At 40.9% G+C, this 17104-nt stretch overlaps 1 protein-coding gene across 4 annotated transcripts in view; it reads right to left on the reverse strand.

Moving 5' to 3' along the window:
• osp (myosin phosphatase Rho interacting protein outspread) overlaps positions 1–17104 on the reverse strand; it is a 217765-nt gene that overhangs the window by 89408 nt on the left and 111253 nt on the right. For 3 of the 4 annotated variants that reach the window (XM_018514035.1, XM_018514050.1, XM_018514056.1), the window contains exon 3: positions 4160–4225. In XM_018514035.1, coding sequence (XP_018369537.1) covers positions 4160–4225 — 66 coding nt within the window. Of the gene's footprint in view, positions 1–4159; positions 4226–9459; positions 9499–17104 lie in introns of those variants that run through there. The other variant, XM_018514041.1, reaches the window with a different exon arrangement.

A 17104-nucleotide genomic window follows, 5' to 3' on the forward strand; every position in this document is an offset into this window, starting at 1 on the left:
CGAGCGCCCGCGTGCGTGCGTGCGTGCACAGCGGTGCACAGCGAGAGAGATACGATCTGTTTTTAATTTTGCCGGCCGCGAAAGTTAGATCTCGAAAACGCGCTCACCGTCGCGCGACGCTGAGAATCGGAGAATCAGAGAATCAGAGAATCAGAGAATTACTTACTCCACGCGCTTCGATTTCTATGGGAATTTCTGCGAGACTGCAGACGAGAGGAACGAGAGGAACGAGAGGAACGAGAGGAACGAGATGGGCGATCTCCGTCAGGATAATTCGGTTTTAGTAAGAGCGACTCCTTCATTTATGTGGTCCGTTGATTTGCCGCCGACGGAATCTTATGTCTAAGGGCAATTACCGCCGGTTATTCTACCGAAGGGAGAGACTGCAGCATCCATTATTTTTAGCCCCGCGACGCGGCGCGGTTGGCTCTCTCTCCACGGATTCAATTCCGCGGAGCGCACTGGATGGAGGCGTAATGCCTGTTTTACTCGCGCGCCCCATTCGTCGGACGTAGACACCGAAGACAGGTAAGAGCAGGCTTTGTTTCGAAAGCAATCGGTCTTCCGCGGGATCTCCCACGACCGCGCCGGGCACCGCCGCCGCCGACGATTCATGACAGAACAAATTACAGATCGGCAGAAAAAGACCATCGTCGACTCGTTCGCGGCTACGTTCCTCCCTAGGGCCTTACCCCTACGCGCGCGATACAAAGTCGTGAGTCGCAAATTAATGGCAGCCAAAATTTCGGCCGATAGTCGGCCGATGATGATGTATCGTTGCTAAATGCACAACAGCGGAGTCGCCACGCCGCCGATTATTCACGGAATGTTAGCCGCAATCTCTTAATCGCTACAAGGTCGCCGATGATCGCTTCAATATCACCGGCGAAGGAAGTACAACATGGTTCGTAAAAAAGTAGTCGTCAATCTCGTTGTTCAATTTAGAAATATTACTTTCCGACATACAAGTGTCTTATATGCAAAAAATATTTGTAAGAGGAAAGATTAAAAATACTTTATTTTTAGAGAGAATAAACAATAATTAACAATTTATTAATAATGAATAGATGTATATTTCTCAAAATTATTCTCTACCTATAAAAAGATATAATAATTAAAATATATTACCTTCTAATTGAAACAAATTTTTTAATCGTTCTTCAAGAATAATTGGAATCTATTTCATCATCAGCGAAACCTAGTGCAATCAATGGACCGAAAACTGTGAAATGTAATTAGTGCCAATTATCTTGAAAGTATTAAATTAGTATGTTAACCAAATTTTTAAAAAATGTACTTTTTTATGTAATAAAATAAGAGTATAATTCTTCATACATATGTGGATTGTTATACTTCTTTGTTTATAATAATTAATTTAAAAAATATACCATTAATTGTATTCATTATTGATAAATTACTGACTAACATTTATTTGCTACAAATAAGGCTTTTTCACGAAAATCTCCTCTATACTGTTTACACTCATATAAAGAAAAATATTTAGTTAAATTAACTGGAATTTTAATGGAAAATGACCAAAATATCCAAAAAATTCTGATTAAATCTACTAGAATTCTAGTAAGAACCAAAATTCTGAATCGTTTCTACAAGAATTCCATTTTTATTCCAGTTTAATTCAATCAAACATTTTTCTTCGTACACTAATTAAAACATAGATTTGTTTATAGCTTAAACAACAAATATCAAAAAAATTCTAAATTCTCTGTGATTGATAATTTTGATATGATGAGATTGAAAGGAGCTATCGCTTATAACACCTTAAAATAGTTTCAGTTTCAGTTTCAGTTTCACTTATTGTTAGTACAGACCGTAGCAGCTAAAAAAAAGGCCCAACTTTCCATAACAAGTACTTGGCGATACTTGTTTACCCGAGTATTCCGACTGTTCCTTACGAAGTTCCGGGAATCTAATTTACGGTCGTCGGGTTCGCGGCCGAAGTAAGTCTTATACGAGCGAGAATACGAGCGCGTGTGGGTCTCGGGAGAGAAGTTGGACGGGAGAACCGCATATTATAACGAGACAGAGCACGGCGGAGCAGTCGTGATATTATGACTCGGATCGACGGAAATACGGCGTGTCTCGCAGGGCTGTTTTCGACTGACTTATTTCGACCCGTTAGCCTAATTTCTCATTCTCGCGCCAAGGACGCCCAGAACGACTTCTGTTCTGTGTTCGGTGCAGTCACACGCCGAGGGGGTAGACGCACGGTCGCGTCCACCACGTATACCGGTTATTATCTTTTCGCATTTTTCGGTCGAGATTATTCTCAAAACGAATGGCCCTCTTAAGCCTCCAGACCGGATCATTAATCTGGGTTCGAGGAGATGGCTGGGGCGGGCACGCCGGTTGCGGAGAGGAGTGGATGAGCGTCTACAAAGACCTTAGTGCGCTCGTGTGTGCCATCTCCACAATCGCTCTTTCACGGGAGTGATTTAAATAAAGGGTAAAGGACATTTCAAGGCTGACGGCAATTCTGTTCAATTTATGCGCGCGGATCCAATATATAACCTCCCTTGCTTTTTTCTATTTTATGGCGGCGAGCCCGTTGAGTAAGAACGAGATAAGTTTACACATTAATCAAAAGTGGAAACTGCTTCTCAAGATGCTGTACCGGCTGATCCATAAACGCGAAATCAATTGAAACGAAATAAAAAACGAATAGCTGACCTAACTATCGCACTCTCTTTCTGCCGTTAATTATTTAAAGAGAGAGAGAGAGAGAGAGAGAGAGAGAGAGGAAGTTATTAAATTTATTATTATATTACGAAATAGTTTTGTTGCTTTAATGAAACCAGTTTTGTTGCGTCTATCAAGACCACCTAAAGAAAAATCTTCCAAAGAAAATTAGAAAAACTGAAGAAAAGCTTCAACGATATTATATATTGTACGCGAGTATCGATCGCCGAGAGGCTGTGAAAAATATACTTATGATCAAGGGATCACCGTCACGTCAATCTGCTTTTGAGACGCTGCCGTCGAGCAAATGACGTTCTTGAGGGACAGTAATGAATTCTATTCTAGCGTCTGTTCATGCGTAAATCAATTCTGACGGGTTGAAAGAGTTTCCGCGTCCGCATCGACACCAGGAAGCGGAAACTCGAGATGTACCGGTGTCGGGGTCATTTATAGCAACGAATGTTCTCTGTGTACGAGACGCCGCTGCGCTGAGACGTTGCCGGTGCCGTTGCCGTTGCCGTTGCCGATGTCGGTAGGTAGTGGCCGGCTGATGCACGGCAGGCCACCGTAGAGTACACAATCGGCTACGACCTCCCGGTACACTCTGCCGCGTGCACGCAGCATCCGAGAAAGCCACCTCTCAGATCTTGATTCACTACTTGACATAACACGCAGATTCTGACAGTTCACGATATTCGAACTCGTGCCATATTTTCGTACTATTCCGTTATTCGTGATATATTGCCCCACTCGACCTTTTCTCTCTCACTCTCTTTCTCGTTCATCTCCAACTATATATTTGTATTTGATATCAAGATGTTTTTTTTAATGTGAAAGTTAATTTGCGATTTTATAAAATGCGACTTAATCGCTAGGCAGATGTTATGTAAAATCTGTTGCTGTAATTACTATATACTGAGAAAAATGTATTAAATTTTAATAAAGATTTGTTTAAATAATATTAGCTGAATATTTATTAAATATAAACATGTATTTATTTCATCTATTTGGTATAAGAACTATTAATTTCATTTAATTATAATTTTTCTCATGCAGTAAATATTTATTTACTGTAAACAGATGTTAAGTTAGATAGTCCTATTCAAACAAATATTTATTAAGATTCAGTACATTTTTTTCATAGTATAAAATAACTACATGTCTAACTAAATTTTACTAACATTGTAAAGATATTATTTATTATAAAAAGATGCTTCTTGACATAAAGTTAAATAAGATAAGAACCTTGATGAATGCGATTTAAAAAGTATAAAAGATATAGAGTTTTTTTATCGTACAATTAAAAGTGATATAAAAGAGATAGGAATCCATATCAATACGATAAATGGATTTCGTGGCAGTAAAGCAGCTTTTTTACAGGTAGTAAAAAGAATAAATAATTGGTTAAGAGGATTTGATCCAACGAATTCACTTCTAATATCAAATTACAAGCTTTACTCACGTGTTCGTCCACAGAATACGTCAGCTCCCCGTCATCATAGAGAACGAACCACCTTCTCTGCCATCTCTGTAAGACAGAAATCGTATTGACTGTTAGAAAAGATGTTCTTATTCACTATTTAAATATAAATATTAAGAAAATGTCTGAATACTATATATATTTTTTTACAATTGCTAATTAAAAATTTTCAATATTTAGATTTTATAAGGTAGCAATAATTAACAAAACATTCGCGAATTTTTAAGAATTTTTATTCGCTAAAGTAAAATAACGAGAAATTTAATAGTCTATTGGAAATAATTATTACTTATGATTAATAACTACAATATTATTTGTATCTATTAATTATTATTGGACTTGAAACTAATTATATACTGATCCTGGCTGAGGTAATAGTTTTTGCAATAAGTTCTTTCCAATGTTTTAAGATGTTTTACTAGCATTATTATCAAATCAATTTAATTGCGATATTATTTCAGCTTTAGTCTGTTTCAAGTCCGACAGTGGCGCACAGTTTTATATAACTAAAAGACGTATTTAGAATTTACATACAAAAATATTAGATTCCAAAATTCAGCTTCGCCTGTTAGATTTTTTTTTATTTACCTAATAGAGAGAGAGAGAGAGTACCACTTACTATTATTAATTAATAATTATTTGCGATATATATACAGTTAAATCTTGCATTATAGTTAAATATATGTAAATATATAATCTATCTGATTATTATTCGAATAATTATTGTAACTGCTGCAGTTACTTTACAAAAAATAAGATTATCGCAACAGTATGGGAAAAACATGGATAGAACTTTCCATGGAGCACTTCGCAATTTACGCAGAAAGACGCGTCCTTACGCGGGGAGAAAACAATTTCGCACGACTCAAGGCTGAACCTGTTCGATTCACCTTAAAGAATCTCTAAGGCCTCCCGCTACGTCAGCTGGACAATTAGCACGCGGCAGCCGTTAATTAGAAACAAAGTCGACGCGGCGGAGAGGAAAAAGAAAGAAGTGCAGCCAACGAGCGCAGCAGCCAGCAGTGGTGGATCGTCACGATTTCTCTTTCGTTGCTATAAGTTGCGAATAACGCCATGAAAAACTTATCTCGTGGCTCGAAATGCTTTTGGATACTGTTTTGTGTTCAAATTTACGGATTTGAGCTTATCTTTGAATCTTCATCTTCAAAAATTTCTCCTAGAAAGATTTCTTCATTCTCCTAGAGTGCTAATAAACGTATACGATGTATCTTTCGCGCATTGTTTTCATGCAAATCTCTTACAGTTAATAAAAGCCGTCGCTTTCACCGCGCATTACCCGACGGAAATACTCTTCGGGATTCGTTATGTACGTAGCAACAACCGCGAATTTGATGGGCGCACTTCGAAAGAATCGCGACGTTTATAGAGCGAGAACTTTACACGCTATACGATTGTATGCAAATGCCCACGCGTGTAAAGTTTACGTCCGACTGCATGCACAGTTATGCGATACCGGCCATATCGATTAACCTCCTTGTCTACCATAGTGATGGGTACAATGTCCCGCAGGCAAACGCATTGACACAGAAAACATGAAACACTGTTTCATAATCAAACTTTGTAAGCAGAAAAATATATGACGAGTAGAGTATATAAAATCACTTAACTTATGAGAATCGTGTGAAGTTAATTTAACAGACGCCAATATAAAATATATGAGATACATTTTTTTCTCTGGATTTTGGCTCCGACAAAAATTATTTTGGGCGTAATTAATGAATTACAATATTCGGAAATAAACTTCTTTTTTAATATTGCCAGAAAAAAGATGTTTTTAAAATTATTTATTTCATGAAGAAACCTTTTCTTCCCGTATAAATGCTTTTGAATGGTGATGCTACTTTTTCTGAAAAATAAAAAATACTTTCTTTTTGTAAAAACATTAAAATCGATTCTGAAAAAATTTCCATTTAGAAATCATTCCTGTTTCTTTCGCAATTTATTTATTATGTAACCATATTATAATAGACAAAAGTTCACTTTTTTAAAATTGACCTGATAAGGTGTTTCTTATATTATTCTTTTCACTGTCTTATATCTGCTAAATTTGTGAAGGCAGCACGTTTTAAAAATGTGCATTAAAAAATTCCTGTACTTATTTCTTTTGCTTTAAATATAATCAAATAATTTATAGGGAGTAACCACTAAATTTAATATAGTTTTCTATTCATTATAACAGATTTCAAACAAAATTAAAATCATTTTAATTAAGAAAAAAATCTTATATAACAAACTTTTGTTAGTAATATGTATAAGTTTAAAAAAAAACAAGAGTCAGTTTGAAAAAATTAGAATCCATGATAAATTCTAATTTAATTTTCAAAATCAGCATAAAAAATACATAAAAATAAACTAAGATCACCCAATTAACAAACTCATTGTACACCAGTGTTATTGAATTTCTAAATAGCGTCATTCATATGTGAACAAGATTTCAGAGAAGAAAGACGCAACTGTAACGGAAACATTGCTGTCATTGATATGATGTGGGACGTGAAAGAGAATGTATTGAAAACGTGCCATTTCAGTAAACCTGCACAAATACGAACCTATAGATTTACCAGTATAGTACCAGGTTTCGACGTTAAAGTACAATACAACCTCGTCCGAATTCTTCACAAAAGCATGTTGCATTTGTTCGCGAATGGACAAAATATTGTCGTAGTCATCATGCAGAATAGATGCATAGGTACCGTTGCAAAATCGTTGGACGAAGGGAGAAGGGCAGATATATCAGCCTACACGAGGCGGCGGTATCTTCATCTGGTAATTATTCACTAGGGGCCCCATGGACCAGCCTTACGTGGACCCCGGTACGTGCGTGGGAAGATCTCTCACGGAAGAAGAGGAAGAAGAAAGAGCGAGAGGCACAAACAATACGCGAGAGGATTAAGACAGTATGACGGAGAGAAAGCACGGAATTCTCCTGGCTGATACTCGTAATCTCTTTCTCCTGTTCTAAGAACCAATAGATTTTTTATTAAGACCAATTACGCAAGCCTAACTTTTGGATTTGGATTAATTACGATATCGTCCACGACAATGAATCTTATTTTGCTCGTCTTGTTCGCAAAATTTTAAAACTACTTATTACTCTTATTATATAACGGTATAATTATAGATTTTTCTATTTGAACACAAAAATTACTTAATTATTTATAATATATCTGTTAAATATTATTGTTATGTCGCATGATCACAGATATAATTATCGATAAACTAATTACAATAGTATAACTAAACATATTTTGAAACAAATGTGCGCATAAATTTTGTCTTTTATATAATTGTTATTCTATTTTATAAAAAAAAAATTAAAAAACTTCTAGATCTTTGCAAAGTATTACATATTTTTTAGAAAACATACACCGTAATTTCGAACGTTGAAGAACCCGCATAATCCTGACCTACCGCATCTTTCTGGCTTATACAGGCTGTTAATACCGCCTACGGATTCGAGCCTTTCTAGTTCAACCAGTCACTACCACTTTTCAACCAGTTTCAATCAACCGAAGCAATTATCGAAGATCCTAAAGTCCAGTAAAATAACTAACTATAAATTACAAATGCAAATATAATTAAATCTTCCAGAAAAGAATAGGAATTATATTGTTAATGAAAATAACAAAGTTAGTTAAAAATAAAAAATGTAACGTAAAGTATCAAACGTTTTAATTGATAAAATAAAAATTATTGAAAGAAAAATATTTTTAGATTAATTAAAACATAATATATATGCGAAAATTATTTAAGCGGCGACAAGTTACAGTTTTAAGATCGATTCAAACATAACCGTATGTGCGTGAAGCATCAAAATGTATCCGTGTCATACACGAACAGAGAAATATATCAAATTAACGTTTTAATTTTTTAATACGATATACAATAAGTTCGGTGGAGCTGTAACCACACACACACACACACACGTGGTTAGACTCTGAGTAAAGAGAGGTTAAGATCTACGTTGGAAGGGATGATCGATACGTGTTTGCTTTGTTCGCCACTACGCGGCGCATCTTCTCGTATTCAAGATTCATCCGAAACTAAATATAAGGAGAGCAAAATCAGACAACGACATCGCTTCTCGGCTCCTCTTGAGCTAAGATCAAAAGTGTAGTATCTGTTCTTATCAGCTTAATATCTGATACAGCCTCCATAGGAGGCTCAGTATATTAAACTGTTTTTTGAGACCAGGCGGGTGCCAGGAGCTTGCTCCGACCTTGCCACGGGTCGACCCTGCATTTGCATTACAGCAGGGTCTGGCCCAGCAATTATTCTAAACATTATTTATTATATTTTAACATCTTTTTAATTGCCTGGTCTCAAGAAATAGATTTGAAACGGTGAAGTGCGCGAAAAGTGACTTTAAGTGATTTTTGGACATTTTGGATTTTTCGGTGGACTTAGCGCGATTACTGAGCCTCCTGCGCCGTCGGCGGCCAATTCTGTGGTAAGTTCCATGCGATAGAGCGAACGTTCAGCTTTAATTTGATATATAATAACATAGACTTTTGATTTTTAACACGCAAGATATAGCTGAACGCATGGAACGCGACAGCCGCCGCGGCGCGTCACCTGCGCGACGTACTTGACGTGCCCGTCGCGGCAGCCTAAGAGTAGTTTAACTACGCCCAACTGTTGCTAATTTGTACATATTCTACATCTATTTATTGTCTTCTATTATAACCTATAAAGTACTTGTCCGTATGGATACGTATGCAACGTCGATCATCCGCGTATGTCACCGGTGCGTATAGGTTAACTTAACCTGTACGTGCGCCGGTGCATATATGTAATAGCAACTGCCTAACAGCCGATAGTTGTTTATTGTATATGGATTCTATGTTATTCGTCTATTTATCTCTATTGTATGTGTGTATTTATTGGCAACGTCTAATTTTTACCGCCGGACACCCGCAAACATAACCTGTCACGTAGCGTATACATCTGACGTGTACAGGTTATATCGATGTATTAGCAACAGATTTTTAACTACTTGACATCATTTTTGTACATATATTTTAATTATTTATCGGTATTTATTTATTTATTGATATTTACTTATTAGTATTTATTTATCTATTGAGATTTAATTATTTATTTACTTATTTATTAAATTTTGAATACGCGTAACAACTGCGTAAGTAACCGGCACGTGGCGGGTGCATTATACGGGTATCAGCGTCTATGTTATTAAGGGCAATATTCCAGGAGTCTGCTGTTAATCTATTAAATATTTTACTTATTTTTCAATTTATTACCTGATATATTTCATGCATAACATCTGCATACATCGCTGACACCTGATATAGACAAAAGACGAGTGCCGGTGCATATCCGTCGACAGCAATCGTCCACCTATTTGCTATTAATTATACATGCATATTTTATATTATTTATTGCTACTTTTATATCTATTAAACATTTGGTAGCATATTAACACAACACCTGTACATATCACCGGCACTCAATAGATGCATCGCACGCGTGCCGGTGCATAGGGCTGTCACGACGGGTGCATTGCGCGATCTTGCTCAGAGATTTTAACTATTCAAATATTTATTAACTTTTATTCCGAGTGTGAGTGTCCGCGATTTTGCCGAGAAGCGATTTCCTTTATAAGTATATACGCACCGCGAAGTGAGGTTAGTTGTGCATGTACGTGACTGTCACCGCGATCGCGAAAATTTTCTAAGTCTGATTATCCGTTTAATTCGTAAAGTCATCGCGATCGGGAGTGCGTTATTAAAATCATCTTGTAGTGTCTGTTCGTAAAACCACTCCCGACGGTACTTGTTCCGAAAACCAGACAATCACGTACATATAAACTAAAGAGATCTTATTGGTGAGTTTAGGATCGCGAGTGCTTTTAATTATAAAAATTGACTTTATTTTCCATTATTAAGCTGTATTCGCTCAGTGGATTCGTTGCGGCGAGTGCGCATAGTAATTTTGCAAATCTTATAATACTTCCAATTTTTGCTAGCATCTGATTGGCTGATACAAGCCGACTAATCGCGATCCTCTGTGATTGGTCGAGGGGTCAAGTCATCTAAAGGCCCCTTTAAAGGTGCGAATTCATACAGCGACAAATCGCTAGCGACTTTCCCCCTCTATACATTATTGTGCTGAATCCGTGGTAGCGGCGACAAATCGCCAGGAAGTTCGTTCTGTCTCGGCTGCAGCGATAAGTCGCCACAGCATCGCTCTGCCCCGCGAATCGAGATATTAAGCTTTAAAGTTAACGATTATTGAGGTTAGGAAATCTGTCAGCCGCGAAATACTGGCAAAATACTGCGATGCAAGCATGCGCTACGGACGTTTTCATGATATTTTTAAATAATCGTTAACTTTAAAATGCTTAATGGCTACGTTAATGGTTAAAATGCTTAATGGGACCGTGGGAGGTATAGTTCAGTGGGAGATGGCCACAATCTCTCTCTCATTTTAGTCGCCAGCGATTTGTCGTCACATGAATATGTACCGGCGACAAAGCGACAGATATTTAGCGCTGGCGACATTTTTCCCCCACTTCTCTCAAGTCGGCCAGCGATTTGTCGCTGTATGAATTCGCACCTTAATTTAACAGCCAATTAAGTTCGGCGCGCACTCGTTATGGCGGATCCACAAGTACATTATCTTGAATATCCACTGCCCCCTAAAGTAAAATGTTACAAGTGTTATATGTGTCTCGGCGGTGAGGGGGAAAATAGAGTAAGGGATGAATACAGTGACCCGCCGCATCTATTAAAACACCTCAAAAAGGACCACCCGGGAGACATAATAGGATATAAATGTTCAGAATGCAATTATAAACCCAAAGGAAAATATCCATATAAGGATGTTAAGGCCCATTTCACCAAGTGCCATTTGTCTCTCGCGGTAGATGCGGCGGGTCCAAGCACTCGCGGTAGCCTCGATGAATGCAATAGTGGGGCCCAATCATCTCTTACCAGTGCGGCTAGAACGACCACGCGATTGGCGGAAACGGTTGGAAGACCGGATAAGCGCCAGGCCGCGACGACGGGTTCGCGGCAACTCACGCTTCCGTTCACCGCCACCCCTTCGCCATCAACAACAAGGACCAACGAGAGGACGTCAACGACACCGACGAGCAGATCCCCCTCATACGCGGCAGTCACTGCGGGCCCATCAACGAGGAGCACGACATCGTCCACCACAGCCCGCAGTAAGACTGTCGCGAAGAGCGCCGCGCCTATAACAGCATCTAGAGAGGCCAGAAAATCCGGCGAGGCCGCCGCAACGAGGAGGTCGCCGATGACCGCCACGGTGAGTAAACCACGTGTGGTGTCGGTAGAAGTAGTTAGGTTGCCTGTCAAATCCACCTCCAAAGCAGGCGTGCAGAACGCGGCCAAGCCGGTACGCGCTCCCTCTCACCCCCGCAGAGAACATCACCGGAGGCGGGGGGTCCACGTCTACCAGTGGAGAAGCAAAAATGCAGAGAAGGAGCAGTGAAGAAGTTGCCCGCCATTAAAGAACAACCAATATCATCCAGGACCAGGCGGGCAACTAGCGTGCCGGCTGAGAAGTGCGAAGACACAGCAAGACGGGAGCGCGTCTCCCCACACCCTCCTCGTAATACAGAAAACTATATTTCATTATTACCATCTGACGAGGAGGGCACACAATCCCAACCCGGCGGCGTGGGGAGACTATCTCTAAGGAGGAATAGGTCGACCAGACCACCCCCAACGATGACATCCAATGAGGGGGTGGTCACAAGATCCAGGCGGTCGACCAGCGCTCCCATTGAGAAGAGTGTGATGGAGGCACGCCTGCTAGCTCTGGACCGGCCATCGTCCAGAGCGGCAGGCAACCCTACGTCGCCAATCGCAGGGGGCCTTAACAACATTATGGACCAATGGGAGAAGACGCCCCCTGCGATGCTCCCCAGCCTGCCTCCGACCACCAGAGGCAGTCCATCGGGGAGCCCAGGCGAAATTTTAATATCGTTCTCGCCGGCGACGTTGCTACCGACAACGCTCACCACTTGCACGGTGACGACGACCACCTGTGGAAGCCCAACCACATCCACGGGCTTCACAGGTGGCGTGGGGAGGCAATTAACACCTCCAACTTGCCTCCCCCAAAGAAACATCCTCCCGACCATCGGGGAGGAAAGAACGTCACCGTGCGTGGCGGTCATAACACCACCAACAGGCGGCTTCAGGACGTCCCCGCTCTATCCACCAAGGCCATCGACACTGGAGCCTGAGCGGGGACTTGAGAAGCGGCGGCAGGAAGGCGCGGCGTCCAGAACACCCATCACTGAGGGAGACAAACAGTGGGGTGGCCAGTGGACGGTAAGCGTGGGAAGAAGAGCGAAGAGGAGGCTGCAAGAGAACGATAGATCCCCCTCCAATTCCGAGTCCCCGCCAACCGCTTGACCGTCGTGTTCGCTGCGCATAGCCCCACTATGTGCATTGATAGCAGCGTCGACGAGTCATCACGACCAGAACCTAAACGTCGAAAGAACATACCACGATATTTGCCCAAGGAAGACTCCGCTCCGTAACGTATTGCCAGTAGGGGCGGAGCGGCGACGCCGGGAGACATCGCCGGAGGACCGCGCGGGAGGAGACGTCGGCCGTGGTGCTGGAACAAAGGTAAGTGCCGAACGTCCAAGTGCTCCCGTATATGTCCGTGGTGTGATGTCTCGACGGGGAGCAGCCGCGTCACCCACCGTGCCACCGCGAGACGATCGTGGGGGGGGGGGGTGGAGGGCGGTCGTACACCCACCTTGGCGTTCCAACCGGGTTCTCTGTGGACCAGACCGCTGTCGGGGACATCGTCTCGGATCTGCGCGCGGTTGACCGCTCGCTACTCGCCCCGTGGCAGAAGATAGAAGTCCTGGGGACCTTTATCCTACCCAAATTAGACTTCTTGCTGTGGGGGGCCAGGGTGCTTAAGGGTCCCCTCAAGGCCGTCGACTTAAACATCCGTCGAACTGTCAAATCCTGGCTCAACCTCCATCAGCGAGCCAGTGCGGAGGGAGTCTACATGCCTCCCCGTTTGAGAGAGTGTGGACTTCTCCCGCTCTCGGACCTCGCCAACGTCCTCACGGTAGCCCACGCGTACCGTATGCTAACGGTTCGCGATGGCGCCGTGAGGGAGTTGGCGTGGGAATCGCTGAGGGATTGGGCGCAGGATCAGCCATACTCCTAGTTGCGAGGATATCGCCTCCTTCCTATCTGGTTCACTGGATGGAAGGATGAGGGGCGGAGGGGAGGCTTCGCTCTGGTCGAGTGCGCGGAACGCCGCGCTCAGACAGTCCAAGAGATTGTCCTTGCGGTGGGCTGAAGCCACTGAGGAAATGGAATTGCAATGCCAAGATCCCAGGGGGACAGCGATTAAGATTCCGCCTGGAGTGCGCGGCCAGGTAGTGAATCGGTTGCGCTCAGCTGTAACGAAGCACTACTGCAACAGGTTGCTCAGTAAGCCTGACCAGGGTAAGGTCTTTGAGGTGTCGTCACGGAGTCGAGTGAGCAATCACTTTATCCGTGGCGGCAGTTTCACGCGCTTCGCCGACTGGCGCTTTATACATAAGGCCCGTCTTGACGTACTTCCTCTCAACGGCGCACGACGTTGGGAGACAAATGACAAGCGCTGTCAGCGATGCGGTGAAGCATCGGAGACTTTACCTCATGTGCTCTGCCACTGCGGTATCCATTCCGCCGCAATACAGCTGAGGCACAACGCTGTCCTGCACCGCCTCTGGAAGGCCACTCGCCTTCCAGGGGTAGTGCGGGTTAACCAGCGGGTGGAGGGCGTCAGCGGCGATTTGGCGACGCTACGACCTGACCTTGTGGTCAGGCACGAGCCCTCCAAAAGTGTCGTGATATGCGACGTCACGGTGCCCTTCGAGAATAGATGGGTAGCTTTTGAAGAGGCCAGAGCGAGGAAACTTAATAAATACAACGCCCTGGCGGAAGAACTGCAAAGACAAGGGTATCGTGTCGTCGTGACGGCCTTCGTCGTCGGCGCCCTCGGCTCGTTGGATCCGCGAAATGAGGCGGTGTTGAGACTCCTGAGGGTCACGGCCCAATACGCTTCGATGATGCGACGTCTCATGGTCTCGGATACCATTCGCTGGTCACGAGACATATACGTGGAGCACGTGTCCGGCACCCACCAATACCTTGCTCCTTCCCGTCCCTCTGGGGATCTTCTCTCGACGCCGCCAAAAGCGGTTCGTCGACACTGGCTCGCCGAGGAAAGAGCAGAAGAACAGGATGCGGCGCGTCGCGTTTCGAGCGTTGCGAGTGTCGCGTAAATTATTTTGTGTCTTGTGTGTGTCTTGGCCTCCCCTTCTCAACCTAGCAGAGAGAGTGGTCCAATGTCCAATTTTTATATTTTTTTGTATTGTTGACAATGGCGCTATTCGCCTATTAATTATATATTTTTTATCTATTTTAATTTTAATTGATATATTTGCTGACTATTGGACGGGACCCCTCTCTACTGGTTTTAACTATTTATTTATTTATTTATCCTATGTACTTTTATATCTTTTACTGTCTATTAGCTATGCTATTTTATTCTCTACTTCTTTCTACTCTATCCTTCTTCTAAAGAAAAATAGAATCTTCTTTATTCTATCTTTTCTTCTTTCTTCTTCTAAGTACTATTGCACTCTCTTTTCTTTTAATCTATTAGCTTTTATATCTTTTTATATTTTATTATTTATACTATCTGTTTGTGGGACCTTGACTGTTTGAGTGTGTATGCCGCATATCGCGAATATTGTATTTTATACGAGTGTGAATGTGCGCGTCTATACATTGTTTAATTTTACTACTGTGTATTATTATTGTTATTATTTTGCTGCGCGCGCTCCTCCGGGACTTTTATATTTTTACGACACTCCTGTGATATCCCGGAGGAGCAAAATACTATGATAACATATCCCCCTAGCTTGCGCGCTGGGGGGATGAAACATATTATGATGCAACTGCGAAGACTGGGGGGATTGCCCCTCAGTCTTTTAGTTTTAGTTGCCCATGCGGGGGGCCCTTGTCCCCCGCAATAAATATATATTTTTTAGCGGGCGGCCTAGCCGCTTGTTTTGTATCACCCCAGAGAGGAAATGTCTTTCTAGGGAAATTATTATATTTGAAAATAAAAGTGAGCTAATCTGTTCTTATCAGCTTAATATCTGATACAATCCTCATAGGGGATTCAGAATATTAAACTGTTTTTTGAGCTAAGGCGGGTTTATGGAGCTTGCTCCAGTCCTGCCAGGGTCGACCCGATATTGCAGTTTATTCGAGACTGGCCTACATAAATTGTTCCAAAAATAAGAAATACTTATAACATACAGAAACCGGAAAAGTTAAGCCATTTCTGAAAATGTTACGGACAAACAAGCAGAATAGACAGATGAATAAAGACCATAAAATTAAATCCCTCATCCTAAAAAGTTCCATATATTTTTCCTGAGTTTTTTAAACGAAATTATTATGATTTTCCTTGATTTTCAATGATACTTCAAAATTTTAGTATTTTCATCCTGATTTGAAGACCATCCATCAAATATTTTTGTTGAGAAATCAATTTAGCACAGCAAAGTAAATTACTCTTAATGTCGCTAATACTGTTTACATTTTTAATTATTAAGAAGTTGATATAAAACTAAGAGAGTGATATTATTCTTTAAAGCTAAAGAATCCAGAAAATTTTGTAAAATTCTTGCCCTGATTATTTTCATGAAATTTTTTTGAATTCAGTTTTGTAGCAATTCTATTTATTTATAAAAGCACTAATTTTAATAAATATGAATAATTAAACATGTACATAAGTATATAATATACAAAAGGCATAAATTTTTTTGCTAAGAATCCCGACGAGAGTAAACGATTATCACAAGAAATGCGTATTTTTCATCGCAAGATGAATTTCTTCAACGTATCAGTCTGCTAGTCACGAAGATCATATATACTCCTTTCCAAGCAGACGTAAGAATCTCCGATTTCCCGCGCTGTATTTTACGACGCCGCCACTATTACCTCGATACTCGTACTTGCGGAATCGTGATTTCGAACAATGTGTGAATCTCTTACGTTTATATGAATCGAGTCTAAATCCTGATTTTATCACGAGCTATTACACGCTGCATCTTCACTTTCGTTCACATTAATCCTTAGATGCGTTCAATTCACGTAGCGCGTAACTGAATGCGTAGAATCATTATGATTCTATTACGTTTTTTACTGCATCTTACTCATCAACATTGTTAAATTCATAATGTTAAATTAACTCAATTTGAGTTATTTTTAATCGTTTTTATAAGTACAGCTCCTATTCCATATGTCGTTAATTTAACTAAAACAATAGAGTGAATAACAATTTAATTTTTTTAAAAATGTATTAAATTTGATTTACATTTAGTTTATTTTTTACTATGTGCAATACGTTAATAGATGTTGTTTATTTTGAAACTTACAATCACAGAAATAGATTGATTTACATTTCGACACACAATGAATCAGAGTAATCTACTTCTTTGAGTTAAACAACAAAATTAAAAATAACAAAATGTTTTTTCAAGGAAGTGGGTTATCCTATTCCTTTGATATTTAACAGAGAAGAGAATAAAAATTGAAAAGAAAATGATGTGATGGACGTATTTATCAATTATCTCAAAGTATTTTCTTTCAATAAGAGAAAAGATGACACGAATTTTTTAAATGTTTTGTAATGTCTGTGAAGCTGCACCCCCCACCATCGAAAATCAAGTTCGGAATAGGTAAAAAATTTAGCGCTAATTATGCGCTAATTTTGCACCCTATTCCGAAATTTAGCGCTACAACCGTTTAGCAGATTTTTAAAAAAAAAATGGGGGGGTGCAGCTTCCCAGAAAGCTGCAACCCCCCCAAAAAAAAAAAA

Source organism: Trachymyrmex cornetzi, unplaced genomic scaffold (genome assembly GCF_001594075.2).
Source record: "Trachymyrmex cornetzi isolate Tcor2-1 unplaced genomic scaffold, Tcor1.1 scaffold117, whole genome shotgun sequence".
Taxonomy (NCBI): Eukaryota; Metazoa; Arthropoda; class Insecta; order Hymenoptera; family Formicidae; genus Trachymyrmex; species Trachymyrmex cornetzi.